This window comes from Elaeis guineensis, chromosome 3 (assembly GCF_000442705.2).
Source record: "Elaeis guineensis isolate ETL-2024a chromosome 3, EG11, whole genome shotgun sequence".
Lineage (NCBI taxonomy): Eukaryota > Viridiplantae > Streptophyta > Magnoliopsida > Arecales > Arecaceae > Elaeis > Elaeis guineensis.
The window spans coordinates 113,673,243-113,689,044 of NC_025995.2; the positions used below are offsets into that span (position 1 = coordinate 113,673,243).

General features: G+C 41.2%; 1 protein-coding gene across 2 annotated transcripts; it reads right to left on the reverse strand.

Moving 5' to 3' along the window:
- Positions 1–15,418, reverse strand: LOC105040786 (serine/threonine-protein phosphatase PP1). 2 transcript variants are annotated; one of them, XM_019849476.3, is made up of 5 exons: positions 15,233–15,412; positions 14,911–15,138; positions 2,202–2,761; positions 1,615–1,827; positions 1–367 (listed from the first exon to the last, which is right to left on the reverse strand). In XM_019849476.3, exons 2-5 carry the CDS (start codon positions 15,092–15,094, stop codon positions 353–355), a joined length of 972 nt encoding a protein of 323 aa, XP_019705035.1. In that variant the 5' UTR covers positions 15,095–15,138; positions 15,233–15,412; the 3' UTR covers positions 1–352. The 2 variants fall into 2 exon arrangements, with proteins under 2 accessions (XP_019705035.1, XP_073110590.1); XM_073254489.1 differs by having other exon boundaries at positions 14,911–15,418.
- Between the last annotated feature and the right edge of the window lie 384 nt (positions 15,419–15,802).

Genomic DNA, 15,802 nt, shown 5'->3' on the forward strand with positions numbered 1-15,802 from the left:
TAAAGCAACTGCCAGTTTAATAAAGTAATTTTAGGGCATCAAAGACATTGGCTCAGCTGTCTGCTTGTTAAACACCAATTTGATGTGTTGCATATCAGCGATTGAACCTGAAAATTTAACCAGATCATTACAGTAAGGTTGGCAATAATTATAGTAGAGCTTTCAAAACAACTTTACACATTAGGGATTTATAGTAGCCTTTGCTTAGGCTAGTTAGCACAACATGCAAGTCGCAGCATCTGTTCTTGGATCCTGATGCCTGGAATTGCTGGTAAACTCGGGGAAGCTGTGTCTAACATCCCAGCAACCTTGCAGAGGACCGAAATATAACATCCACTCCTGGTAACATCTGCTAACCTTTTCCACCCTGATAAAGCCAAATATAACTTAATATTGGTATGAGATTCAACAAGTCTGTGGGCAACGAGCAACTAAAATATTGCAAAGGGCTTTTCCCTTTCTCTTTTCAAATATAGCGTAGAATTTATATTATGCTGAAAATCAGGAGATTAGTAAAGTTGGTGCATATTGCATACATGCAGCCTTCTGTGGCGAATATTGCAGATGCCTTCACTTATTTAAGGGAATCAATTAGATTAAGAAGAAAAGTAGGAGATAAAATTGAAGATATGGTGGCAGCAAACAAAATGAGATGGTATGGGAATGGGTAATCGACAATTGAAAAAGCCCCAGTACAAGAAATAGTCTGTATTTGTATCAACAGTCCGAAATAAATTCCCACTCTAATACATGTATAGAAGTTGGGCAGAAGATCTGAAAAACGTGGGGACAAAAAAAAAAATTGTCAATAAGAAACAAATAACAAATTAGTCACGAAGCCGTCCCATAAAAGGTAAAAACAGGGTCAGGTTTATCCTTATATACAGATAAGATTTTCAACAATGAATCAGTAAGAGGTCAATCGAAATGCAATGTTTCAAAATTTTCAATTGCCAATAATTTGGAAAGTGCTAAGAGATCATCTTAATCACTTAGGGGAGGATATTTGAGATCAGAATTAAGGTTCCCATGGGGTACATCCACCCTGGCCCCTCACAAAATTAATATCTACAGCTTCCATACATGGGGAGCATTTCCATGACGAAAACAATGGTCTGAAACAAGAGGCATCAACATCAGTAAAGATGGTTTATATGTGGTACTAGACTACAAGTTAACTGAAACGTTTAGGGCCTGAAACAAAAGCTACAGCTGATACGAGTAATTAATAAACAGAAATGGCACCAACAGAAGTCAAGTGGGCATGCTAAATATGAACTTTAAAAATGAACCGGAACAAAAGAAAATGGACAGACAGGAAGAAATGAATTAGCTTTATCATTGTTGTACTTTAAAATGCAACTTAATGAAAAAAAATAAGAAGAAAAATCAAATTTTCGTTTTTTTTCTCCTTTTTTTTTTTTTTTTTTTTTGGAAAGAAGAGAATCGATTGCAATTGAGCTCCTTTTCCATGAAAACATGATAGAAATTTATATTAACTAAAAATGAATTGAATAAGAATATTTACTTATAACACAAGTCCAGTTAACTCGTTATACCAAAATATGCAATCATGCAACAGATATCTTTCTCATGCAGTATATGGTTGATTACCTTTCTAGGAGGTGTTCCTGGTTTCATTAAATTGTTCCCAAAACCGATCTTCCCTTTCTTATCAGATGGTTTTAGAATCTGAAATGAACATGTCAAAGTATCATCCACGCTCATCATAGCACCGGCATTATCAAACTCCCCACAATAATTTGGTGCTGAGAATATGGTAACCAGTCGGCGTTTTGCAAAGAACTCATAGCCATCTTCTACAACCTGTCCAAACTAATATATCAAATGAATGCGCTCATAAAAAAGGAGATCAGTTCGCTCAAGAGACCCAACTTTGGAAGAAAGTTGTTAGGTATAATAGAGAGGAGATAGTTGTCTAGTCTATTTGCCTAGGAGGAAGCAATAAATATCACTTCTTAACTTGGAGTATGATATGCCCCAGAACTTAAATCCAGTGGTTTATCATTTGCTTTGTTTAGCCATCACCTTGAAGAAAAAGAAACACGCAATATACCAGCATATTTATCTTATTCAAATCTTAGAATCGGTATTATTCAGGTGTAAAAACTAAAAGCTGTGTCAATCAATTAGTCAATAAATAAATGCCCTGATTGATGTTTCCAGATACCACCACTAACCTGATGGGCTCGACAAATGAGATCTAGGTCATGCTTCTGAAGGAACTCAGCTACCTTGTCAGGCCCAAAAGTATAAGAGACTCCCCGGTCATTTTCCCCCCAGCCTTCAATATCTTTGTCAGGGTCTGACCATAATAAGTCACAAAGGAGACCTTGATCTGGTACATCCACTGGACGAGCAATATTTCGGATCTGATCCAAGTTCTTTAAATCAGGAGATAAGCCCCCATGCATGCAGAGGATCTTCTCGTCAATAAGTGCGGCCACAGGTAGGCAGTTGAAACAATCAGTAAAAACCTTCCATAAGCGAACATTGAACCTCCTCTTGCATTCATCATAGAACCCATATATACGATTAATGGAAGCACACTCATGGTTGCCTCGCAGAAGAAAGAAGTTTTCAGGGTACTTTATTTTGTACGCAAGAAGAAGGCATATAGTTTCTATGCTTTGTTTACCACGATCAACATAGTCCCCAAGGAACAAATAATTTGCCTCTGGCGGGAACCCACCATATTCGAATAGCCGAAGAAGATCAGAATACTGACCATGAATGTCTCCTGCCAGTGAGGAAATAAGCAATTTGGAGATTCAACTAAATGATTTAAGATTGATGTTAATTAGAAGCCACATAAACATCATATCAAAGGCATTTACACATGAAGATATCAATCCAATGTTACCGAAGTGTAAAAAAAAAAAAAAAAGGAAAAAATTAATTAGTTTACCCTATACATTAACAGAATTATTGAGAACCAGTAACTGTTGTTTTTCCTTCGAATATTGGTCAATAACTAAAATGTCATTCAGCTTAATGACCACATTATGATGGTTGGACATCAATCCAACCCTCATAAACCACCCACCAGTAGGAAAAGATAAGCAAAATCATACTTTTGCACAACATCAATTTGATCATTAGAGCTTATTCCTTGTAAACATAAAGAAAAAAAATGTAGTTTAAATAACTATTTGAGCTGACATCTTCGAATATAAAACCATAAGAATAGTAGGATACTAAAATAAATAGCTCACTTGTAGAATATCCAATACCAAGCAATTCAGCTTTCGTTTGGGTTAGATGATAGAATTCGTTATTTAACAGAAGATACAAAATGAGAAGAGAATGATATATCAAACCACAAGATTACTATCCCAACATTAAATATAAGGAATCTTATGCAAACTATTTGCAACCCACAGTATATGATCATTATCAACTTTTTGGGTAAACTATTCTATTTATCCTATACTCTACCATGCTTATGGCATGTTTGGATGTCTGGGCCCAAAATCCCATAAGATTCGTAGGTTGGCCAAAGACAAGTAACTGAGTTAGGTTGGGTTAAGCTCATATTTATAAGAATTCAGAGAAATACCAGAGGGGGCCAGCCCGAATCCCATGGGGAAAAAAAAAAGACCTCATGAGGTTTTTTCTTTTTTCCTCCTCATGGGATTTGGGCCAGCCAACTCTAATGGTTGTTTAGGCATATATAAAAATAGATCCAGCCCAGCCTGATTTAGCTGGTTGTCTTGGCCCAACCCACGAATCCCACGAGATTTTGGGCCCAGATATCCAAACAGGCTCTAAGAAGGTTTAAAATCCTTCAAGTGTATAATGCATGTTTATCTCACTCACAAGCATGGCAGAGAAACCTTTATCATCTTCACTAATTTTATTGTCTACTCAAAGCTGCTGACTGTTCCCACAACCCTTGAATATAACATAAGCATACTTCAAGGTTCCATGCAAGGACATGTAAACACCACCAGTTACAATGGTTTACAAGCTACTGAGAACAATAAAAATTTTCATCTTTATGCCATATCCATGACATATCATTTTCCTTCAACCCATAATAACTGTAAATATCAAAGGTAGTGTGTTTTTAGCAAGGTTGCACCCACATAAGCCAGAAGAACCAAGGAAATAATGCCAGACTTTCATCTTCACAAATCCATCCAGCAACATTCCGATTATAACATGAACACCATTAATTTTATCAGTCAAAACATAAGTTAACCATGCGTTTGCATTACCAGTAGAGGTAGATAAGATATTGCTAGTCCACCACCATATGCCCAAAAAATCAACAACATGAGAAACAAATGAATTAGAACCAGAAGCAGTCACAATCAATATAAGAAAAGATTGGGATTCTCTTCCAAATTGATCATACTTAGAAACTCCTCCTGGGAGCACGATTTAAATTATATAATTCATTGGCATACCTTCTCACATTTAGATTTGGAGGGCTGTGGATTGCCTGAAAGGCATCCTCCAAAGCGGAAATATGAGCACATCTTCAATGCAGGGTTAGTAAATGTCTTTTAAAGCTTCTCTATGTCAAAAAAAAAATGTCTATACTCTTCCAAATGTTGATTTCATGCACCAAGAAAACAATATGTTAATACAATTTGTATAGGCATTGCTGCATCAACACAAGTTGACAACAAAAAAGATACACGCCCACTCTAGTTTGATTTTCCCTTTTTGGGTGGGTTAAAAAAACCCCACTCTAGTTTCATTTTCCCTTTTTGGGTGGCTTAAGAAGGAATTAAACGCTGGACTCATATAAATGAAACTTGGATAAGAAAAAGAAAATTTGATGTAAGACGGTAAATGGATAAGGAGCTTAAAGGGTTTAGTTGCTTTTTCTGCTGAAAAGAAGAAAAGTAAAGCTTAGAGGAGTTCTCTGTCTATGCGTGAAACTTCTTCCAAGTTGAGTGAAAAAGAATAAGTTCTTAACATCACATCAACTTGGAAATTAGGGCTTTACTCAAGATTTGAAGATCTGGGGTTACATTAGATGGTAATGGAGATGGTATAGAGATCAACTGAAATCACAGGTTTGTTGTAATTTATTTCAACAAGTTTGTCCTGGATCTAACTACCAACAAAGTTAACAAAAGAAAGGCAAGGGGGATGAACAACAACGTATCACCAAGGCTACCAAAGTGCCAAACCTTGTATAGTAGTGGTGCTTTCAAAGTATGAAGTCACATCATACACCCTATAATCCAATTAAATTTTATCAGCCTATGCAATCCAATGGGAACTTTTTTTGCTTCAATACTTTGAGAATAAAAGTTCAAGAATTGATAATCAGAATTCAAAATAGGAAAATCAATCCATACATCGAACGAACAAGGAAATACAAAATCAAAGTACACGAAGCTGAGAAGAACAAAGGGATGAGGAAATAGAGTACATAGTGGCCCCGTGCCATTTAGAAATCCAGGCCTCAAACCTAAGTTGAAAGACACATACCCCAATGCAGAATCACACAAGACAAGAACGAGAAGACATTCTTTAAATTATCACTCTTCATTAATCAATCATCCAACTGGACTACATAAAACCTAAGGCCCTTATTGACACAAAAAGAATCCCAACAATTTCTTTTTAACTTCCGAAACTTAAATCCACAAGGCATGGTTACTTTTCACAGAACTGCCAAGTGCATAAATTAGGCAAATAAAGGAGTAGAATAAGATCTATCTCTCTTAATCACAACCCTTAAATAAAGATAACCCAGTAAAAACTAAAAATAAAAAAAAAAAAAGAAAATGCAACAAACTGACAATTAAAATGAAATCTCAAAAAAATTCTGAAGTTCCACATGCCTCCAACACTTCACAACATGATCTCGAATCTCCATCAAATTACAAGATGTGCACTTTATAATCACAAAAACTTAGAGTCTTAGACACTTTAGAATCTCTGGATACTGCAAAAGTTTGTTTACTTGACTTCCACATTTGACCTACAATAATGTGGTTGGGGTTGGAAACAAAAAGAGCATGTTTCTATGTCTGAATTAGTATTTGAAAACAAACTTGATAATACTATAAGATAGAAAGAAGATCAACCTGATACAAAATTAATCAAGAATCAATGCAACTGAGTTTTCAAATAAAACAAAGATGTCATAACACTATTCACAAATAAGACATATTCTGTATGCTTCAGACAGTCAGACAACCAAAAGAATGCAAGTTCGAGGTGAACTAAAGGCTAGAAAGACTATATAAGGCATTCAAACATGGAGATTTAATTATAGAGGTTTGGATCTTTGTCGAATACAGAGTCCTTAAATTACAGCTTTTTCCTGCAACCTCCCTTATAAACTACAAAATTGCTGCTGGAAAAGAAACAAAAGAAATAGAGAAAGAATAAAAAGAGAGAAAATCAGGCAGATCTATAAAACATCTAAATATAACAATTTGCTAACCCAGGTCAAATCCAGGGCTTTTGATTTTCAAGATTCTATTTCACTTTGTTATAACTTATAAAAGGTGACAACTATTGAAAAAGAAAAGTTCAGAAGAAGAAGAATGAGGAACAGACAGCGAAAAAGAATGTCAGGAGAGATGAAATAGTGGAGAAAAAAAATAAAGAAAAATTTAAACACAAGGGGGAGGAGGAGAAAGATTAGAAACGTAAGAAAAAAGGAATTAGGAAAGAGAGTGTGGCAAGAAATGGAAGGGGAAGGGACAATATGTGCCAGTTGCTTCTACGGTGGTTGTTTTTTGGCTTCTTCAAATTGTGAAAAGTGAAGCAAGATCAAAAGAAAGAAGATGTGAAAGATTTCTTTTCAAGTCTCCATTAAACAACCTTCAAAAGTTCAAAGCAGGTGATTTTGTAATTTCAAACAATCCACGCACATCCATGCAACTCTAGTTAAATGGAGAATCATCTGCCAATTAAGTTCACATCACCATTTCTCAAGACTTTTGTCCATGTAAGAATACTTCTTCTGACTTTTGTCCATCCAAGAATACTTCTTTGCATTCCCTTTCATCCATGCTATCTTGAAATTTAACCTTTCCTTTCCATCTAATCTAAGACTATAAGGTGACATCAGTCAGTAAATGTGGGAACACTAAGATTTTCACTTCAGAAGTTGAAAGTACCCAATCATTCATGTTCCTTTTGTTCACTTAAAAGTGGGCCCCAAGTAAGCAATGTGGAAGTTCAAATTTGCTCTTCCCTTGAATAGTGTGCCTGTTAGCACATGCTTCCATACCCCCTGCCCCACACCCCCTCTTCCCCAAAACAAATAAATAAACAAAAAAGAAGGAAGAAAAAGGCATGCTTTCCATAAATATTTCCTCACGGCGACTCGAACATCAACCTTTAGATATGGTACCAACTTAAAGGATCTAATGGAGTGTTGAATGATACTGATTTCCACCAATAAAGTGTCTCTATAAAAAAAATTGTAATAGTCATTCGAAAGCTAAGAGATGAAGGTCTTCAGAAATCAGGACCATGCTTTGAGATTCTTCTAGTTAGTCACCAAGTGCATTTTACTTAGATTAGAGTTAGAAATAACAAGATAGGGAACTAGAGGAAGTGAGCAAAATATTTTTAGCTAAGGCCTCTAAATCTTGTCATACAGTTATTTAAAAAGGTTCCATGAGTTTTACACAATATAACACCTTATAATTCTTCAGTGTTCAAATACCAAAATGTTTACCTAAAACTTTAGCAGTAAGCCTTGATCACATATATACAGGCTCAATATAAAGGTTCAAAGTACAGCATACAAAGTTTGATAATGTTATCTTAATTGAAAACAGATAACCAAGCAAGGCAATTTTAGGAAGACTGGCCTACCATAAACTTGGAGGGTAAGGGAAAACTATGCTCCTGCACCTTATAAGCAATCCTTTAAGACATCTTAAATAATATGGTAATATAAGGTAGCTCTAATATGGGGATTTCCAGTAATATGCAAAGAACAAGTTATGAGCCTAGATGCAAATCAAAACTCAACCCTGGGAATAATTGCTAAAACACCTTCCAAATTTTTAAAGAAAAATCTCTTTTGTGTCTTGTCCTTGGAGGCAAATGTACTATGGTTTTATACCAATGTGAAGAAGAACGAACTTTGAAAGGAAAGAGGGACAAAATCAGACAACAATAAAATAAAAGAAATACAACAATTTTTGATGGTGTCTGGTTCGAAGAGGTGATTTAATTTTGTCTAGAGGTTATAAACCCTAGGCTCCACATACCAAGGACTTCTAAAAAATTCTTAAGTAAAGAAAAAAAAGCATCCTATGATCTTTTTTATTTTTAAGCTATTAGTTATGATTAAGAAGCTCCATGAGCCTTTATCATGGCAAATGTGTCCATCATTTTCTTTTTAAATACCTGAAACAAACAGCCATTATTTTTTACTGAAACCTACTTAGGCCTCCAAAATTAAATCAATTTCATCTATGTGCCAAGACTGCCTATTACCTCCCAACCCAATAACTGCTTGCCCCACATCCCCTCTCTGACTTTCATGCTTTCCACGCCAGCGTGTCCACAGAAATCTCCCTGTCCACCACCAACTAGCAAAAGACTCTGTAACAATCATTATTGCTAGCCTGGCACTAATGCCTAATTCTGATCATGAGTTGATTATGATGGCATTGGGCAAGGGAGACAATTTCAATACGTGTAAAGATTTAAAAGATATTAAGGGAAGTAGAATCTGGAGCAAATGGGTAGTCAAGGTACTTGATTAGAAATAAAAGTTGTTTCTTAATTTGGTTTAAAGCTAAAGGGGGCATAGGACAGGAAATGATGACAGCGGCTTTCAGAAAAAACCAAAAGAAATAAGAAAGGTTTCCAATCATGGTTCTTGAACCAGCTGTCAATATAAAGATTATACAGAACCAGGAATTCTGAAAATACATCAAGCACTGCTCCAAAGCCTGATAAATTGTCCCCATGAAAGAAAGATTTGTTAGCAACTTAGCATATTCTCATACTTTCTAAAATAGAAAATTTTATTCCCATAAATCTGTTTTAAAGTTGAACTTTCTCACACTGTCTGATTTGACTTTGACTCCTTGAAATGAGCTTTTTGAAAAGGGTAAAATGACAGCAACAACCATGCAATTAATAATATCTAATAAATGTCTGTGGGGTTGCTAATCATTGTATTCAAAACCTAAAAAGTAAGTCTTTGATCCAATCAAGTGTGCAAATATAGGTACTGAAACCCATAGCAATTTTGCCCTGGAACTGTACAATACCATGCACCTGTACGATTGGGATGGATCAAGATTGTCATAATTAATAAGAATGAAAAGCAACAGGTGTGCAACTGGTACAGTCCGTATGATTACAAAGACTGGTACTGAATGGCACAAAACTGGGAGTACCAACCAGTTTTTGCATCCTAGGGTCTGTCTGCTGTTTGGCCATCAGAATGGCACAGAACTGATAATACCATTCTGTTCTGCTAGTTTTGAAACATTAGATCTATATTATTAAAACAGCCTCCTTGATATATAATCATCAAAATATGAAATGTAGCACATAAGAATCGGGTGTAATAGTTCAAGCTAATTATTTCACTGGGATGAGTTATCCTATATTCTCGTTTAACCACAAAGACTATGCATATACCTCCATTTTAAAACAAATGACTCAAACAAAGAAAAACCCACTTAAAACATGATTATCAAAATCCATGAACTACAGCCCAATATTCTGGAATAAAAGGTCCACCTATATACCTTTAAGCGACTTCAATATCATAAGGAAACAAAAAAGTCCTAGGCCTTATATCAAGAATAGTTCTGCAAATTCTTCTACTTTTGATTTATCGTGACCCCCAAAGGGTCATCTCTCTGTGGAAGTTGAATGCTTAACCATTCTCTTAAGAAGCTTCATCCCTTTGAAGTGCACAACCTTCCAAACCTATAACTTGCTCCGACTTTTCATACATTGTCATATACAAATGTGCAATAAAATAGGTGATTCATTCAAGGATTTATCAGCTATATTTGAATAAATGTGAGAGGTAGCATGACATAACAGTTCAAGCTTCTATCAACCAAGTGTTTGATTAAGCAGCTGGCTATAGGCATCACATGATAGTTAATTACAAAATGGTTCTCATTCATTCGAATGTTCACATTTCCAAAACTGAATAGAAAGTTCCTTAAAACATGCTGCCCCCGAGAATATTACCATACTCAACATCTTTGCCCAGCAAAATGGGGTCATATGTGGATCGCAACTCCATGTCAGTGATGGTCCACCATAATAGGCAGATTTTTATGGTCTATGTTGGATGGATGTCTGGCCAGGACACTCCCTAACAAGTGGTATCAGAGCAAGGCGGTACAAGGACGCAGATTGCAGTGGTGGTGAGCAAGACTGAAGATGGAGAAAACAGGAACAATCAGGATGGAGATCAACAAGTTTGATGGTAAGAGCAATTTCTCCTTGTGGCAGGCAAGGGTGAAGGACGTGCTCATCCAACAGGGGTTGATCGAAGCTCTCTTGTGCGATGAGAAACCGACCACCATGGAGGTGCGGGATTGGAAACGGCTACAGATGCAGGCGGTGAGTACCATCCGTATGTACCTGGCGGATGAGGTGGTGATCCATGTGCTGAGCGAGACTTCCCCGATGGTGCTGTGGTCGAAGCTCGAGGAGTTGTACATGGCGAAGTCTCTCACCAACACTCTTTTCCTCTGGAGGCAGTTTTACCAACTGCGGATGACTGAGGGACAGAACGTGCAGGTGCATCTGAGCCACTTCCAGAAGATCCTCACCGACCTTCTCAGCGTTGGCGAGAACGTTGAGGAGAAGACCAGGGCGCTGGTTTTGCTGGCGTCGCTTCCTTCTTCGTACGAGTCCTTGGTGACTGCTCTTCTAGTGGGGAAGAGTAATATCAAGATGGACGAGGTCACCGCGGCGATACTCCAGAACGAGGTTCTCAGGAGGGAGAACCCAGCTTCGAGCTCAGGTGTCGATAGCTCAGCTTTGGTGGCTTCTGGAGGTGCAGGAGGCGGTAGACGGAGCGACAGGAGATCGCAACGAGGGCGGTCTAAGTCCAGGAGGGACTTGAGCAAAACCAGGTGTTACCGGTGTGAAGAGTTGGGGCATCTAGCCAGAGATTGCCCTCAACTGAAAAATCGGACGGTGGCTGCTGTAGCGACGGCCGGCAGCGATTCAGATGGAGATGTCCTGGAGATATCTGACGAGGTATCTACTTCTTCCCAGCAGTGGATATTAGATTCTGCATGCCCCTATCATGTGTGTTGCAGAGAGGAGCAGTTTGACTCCCTGGAGAACAGTGAGAGCACTGTATATCTGCCGAATGGATCGAGCTGTGCGATCAGAGGCATTGGGACGGTCAGCTGGAGGACACATGACGGTGCAGTGAGGAGATTGGGGGAGGTCCGATACATACCCAATTTCAGGCGGAATCTTATCTCACTTAGCAGACTGGATTCGAGAGGCTACAGGACGGTAGCTGGTGGAGGAATCCTGAGGGTGCTACGCGGCGATAAGATTGTGCTGGAGGGGAAGAAGGGGAGCAGAGGACATTATTACCTGGCAGGGAGCCCAGTGCGAGGTGGAGCATCGGGAGCCAGGTGGAGCCCAGAGCGAGGTGGAGCTCCAGGAGGCGGATCGGGCACGAGACAGGAGACTCGGGAGGACGAGAGGCGACGTCGCAAGGTAAGATTCCTATTGCCGCAGGATGATGCCCCGAGCAGGTCTCAGGTCAGGAGGAGCACAGCATACGACGGAGATGGGATCGAGCAGCCTGGCTCGACTCCCATGTTTGCCCATCCATGATCAGCAGGCGATTGCCCCAGGGCATGGGGGCGCGGAGATCCAGAAGCTCTCGGAGTTTGGAGGAGGCCGAATATCGAGTCGAGGTGGAGATTGTTAGGATTTGACGCCTCGAGATTCAGCCCACATTGAGCCCACAGCAAGGTTCGCGGCGAAAAACGAAGTCCAACGAGATCAAGATCACCTGAAACGGAGCTCGGATGGAGGAGATACGAGCTTTCGAAGTCGGCACGAAAATCGAGGCGGCAGAGGATTGCCGGCGACCGGCGGCGGCGCGGCCGCAGGCGGCGGCGCGCGGAACGCGCGACACAGGCCCACGCGCGGGGGGGCCTGCGGCCAAGGCGGGCGCGCGGCCCAGGCGCATGCGGGCGCGCGGCCCAGGCGCGCGCAGGCCCGCGCGCAGGCGCGGCCCAGGCCTGCGCGCGCGGGCCGGCCCAGGCCAGTGGGCCTGCTGGCCCTTGCCCCGGTCCACCGTGGACCGGGTGGTCCACGGCCCGGTTTGTGGACCGCGTGGGCGTTTCCCACGCGTTTCTCGCGGTCCACGGCACTATTCCGTGGACCGGAGCGCGATCGGAGGGCCCAGGTGATTCCCGGTCTTGATCCGACGGTCCAAGGGATTTTTGGCTTTGTTTAGGATTCATTGTTAGGATTTGACGCCTCGAGATTCAGCCCACATTGAGCCCACAGCAAGGTTCGCGGCGAAAAACGAAATCCAACGAGATCAAGATCACCTGAAACGGAGCTCGGATGGAGGAGATACGAGCTTTCGAAGTCGGCACGAAAATCGAGGCGGCAGAGGATCGCCGGCGACCGGCGGCGGCGCGCGGGACGCGCGACCCAGGCCCACGCGCGGGGGGGCCTGCGGCCCAGGCGGGCGCGCGGCCCAGGCGCGCGCAGGCCCGCGCGCAGGCGCGGCCCAGGCCTGCGCGTGCGGGCCGGCCCAGGCCAGCGGGCCTGCTGGCCCTTGCCCCGGTCCACCGTGGACCGGGTGGTCCACGGCCCGATCTGTGGACCGCGTGGGCGTTTCCCACGCGTTTCTCGCGGTCCACGGCACTATTCCGTAGACCGGAGCGCGATCGGAGGGCCCAGGTGATTCCCGATCTTGATCCGACGGTCCAAGGAGTTTTTGGCTTTGTTTAGGATTCCTAATCCTTCTCTAATCAAGGTTTAAACGTGGTTTAACTCTTTAAAAGGCCTGAGACACAGCAGAGAAGGTAGCAGTTCGGTTTCTCGCCGCCGTACGAACCAGAGAGGAGAGAGAGAGGCGTGAGGTGCTGTGAGAGAAGGAGCAGGAGGCTCCTGGACAGCGGTCGCCAGGCTCTTCAGAGGTTCAGTGGGTCTCCAAGAGAGAGAGAGCTTTTGTGAGGGGAACTTCATGTGAGAGAGAATTGGGTGTACAAGGGTTGAGGGTGAGGTCTCCTCCTGTAAAATTTTCTTTTCATAGTGAAGTTTGCATGCCCCGTGGAGGCGAGCCCTTTTGTGGCTGATCCACGTATTTTGATTATTTTTCCTTTTGTTTTGTTTCTTCTTTCTTCCTGCTGCATCGCGTGGTACTGAAAGGATCTTGGGAGGTGGTGTCCTGGCCAGACATCCACCCAACAGTCTACTATTATCTTGGCATCAGTTTTCAAGAATTAATGCTAACTTCCTTGCCAAGGCAATGTTAAAAAAGAGTGAGGGCCTTTTAAATTCCTGTATATTTGGAAAGAGTCAAAATGGAAAGCAAAGGTCACAAGGTTTGATATACTAAATGGCATACACCTGTCAGGCATAACTATAATCCTCAAAGTAATAAATTGCACTACAAGTTAAAGAAAATGATTTTTAAAAAAATGCATATTTGATATTGAAATGACCCACTATATGCTATGCCTAGTTGGCCATCATGAGTAATTTTGGCTGCACCATGCATCATCAATTCTTTGTAAAACACAACAACTGAAGCGTACATCTAATCAAAGCCAATACCATATAAACATCCAAAAAATGCTTATGCGCAAAAAAAAAAAAAAAAAAGCAGATTTGTATCACTTACAAAATGAAATAATAAAGTGAATGCTGACCAAACTTTGATACTGGAAATGTATGCCAACAATGTCATTGCGAAACAACTAATATAATCCTTGGACAAATCCTAACTATAAGCTCATACAGAAAACTAGTGATTAATCACCAAAGGGATAAACTAACAACCATGCATTAAGGCCCTAATCCAGAGTGAGAAACAATGGACTTGGTTAATTGAATGTTACACTAATACCATGAGTCATAAATTCCATGAACAGTCAAGCTTCTGAGCATAAGCGAAGCATGACCACTACCAAAAGGAAAAAAGATATTTATAACATGCATGTAAATCCAAAAACAAATAAAATATTACCAGAACAGTGACATGGAATATCAAATTGGTCTTTGAGATGCTAAAATCTAAAATTCAGTATGCCATGAGAAAACAGGTATATGGTTATGTGACATTTATCAATGTATGATCAAACTAAAACTCATGATGAGTTGAGCAAGGAACCTGCTGTCGTTAGCCAATCATAGATCAACAAGGATAACTATAAGGTCTGTGATACTTGGACGTGTTCTACATGCTAAATTTAATGCCCTGCTCTCTATATTTTAAGTTTTTTGAAGTTTTTAAGCATCAAGGTTGAATTTTTCCTTATTAATACAACTAATCAATCTTGAAATCCATGAACCATCACTCCCGAAGCGCAAAGCTGCTCCAAATGTAACAAGTGACCCAATAGTATAATTTCCATATGAACTGAACAGATGCCGCCAGAGTTGGGGTCTGGAATGGGAATTGGAATGGTCATATCCCCCGAAGCGTTCGGTTCGTGACCAGAATCAGAATCGGAATGAAAATTTGAATCCCTAGGAGAGAGTGGGGATTGGGCCATTCCCATTCCGCCCCGGATTCGGAATCCGAATGGGTCTCCTCCCAACCAAACAGTTGGAATGGGAGTCACCCATACCTATTCCCATACCAGACCCCAACTCCCCCCAAGCAAACTTCTCCTTGATCCTTTCAATCGCAAAAACATTCTCTGCACTCAGAGAACAGGAAAAAAACAAAAAGATGAGAGTTTTAGCCATTTTTACCACAAATCTTGATCGGCGCTTCGAGCTCCAAGAGATAAGGCTGGCTGATAAAGATCTCCTTCGAAGCAAGACACAGCTGCCGGATCTCCGCCTCCGTCAACTGGACCGGCCGCACCGTCCGCCCATTCCTCGCGTCGAGAAGCCGCCGTATGATATTGTCCAGCAATCCCTCATCCATCGGCATCTCCCTCCCCCTCTACCAACCTCGCCTCCCCTCCTCTCCAAACCCTAGAAACGCTGGAACTCTTACTACCCTCCTCCGATCGACCAAAGGGCAGGAAGGCAAAAAGCAAGAAGCGAACCAAGAAAAGGAGGACCGTACTTGGATTCTTCTATGCTCACTCGCTTTCGTCCTCGGATAAGCTTCGCCGCATCTCCTTGGAGGAAGCAGTGGGCGTGGAGGCGACGCCCTCGCTTGCCTGGCTTCCCGCTGCGGTCTAAAAGGACAGGGCCTCTCTAATCTATTATCTATACTCTTTTCGGAGCCCTAGATGGCGCCCCCGGTGGCTCTTCCTGCTCCCCCCCATGAATTGAACCGTGGCGTTCCACGTGCCGTGATGCTGAAAATGTTTCTATATGGCGGCGCATGGTCTAGGAATCTCGGCAAGGATCTTCCAATCACGACCGTCCGTTCTACCGCGTTGGCCCTCAAATTTTTTAAAATTTAATAACTTGTGATGTAAGAAAATACTTGCCGACGTTAGTGTACATTTGTCTAATTGTCTTTTTTTTTTATTAAAACCTGCGTCCATGGAAGTACATAAGGCTCAGACTCTGTTCTGGATGGATCAAGCAGCGGTAAGCCCCAGCAAGTTGTGCTTTTAGACCCAAATTAAGATCAGGTGCTTGGCAATCTTTTTTTGCTAGGAGGGGACCAAATGCGTGCATCCTC

Bases quoted from the DNA above. Each gene is read 5' to 3' on its own strand.
- LOC105040786 (XM_073254489.1), bottom strand. From the start codon at position 15,094: ATGCCGATGGATGAGGGATTGCTGGACAATATCATACGGCGGCTTCTC. The intron at 2,762-14,910 runs GTAAAAATGGCT...CCTCACTGGCAG, and splicing joins AGCGCCGATCAAGATTTGTG to GAGACATTCATGGTCAGTAT. The intron at 1,828-2,201 runs GTTAGTGGTGGT...TAGTTTGGACAG, and splicing joins TCATTTGTCGAGCCCATCAG to GTTGTAGAAGATGGCTATGA.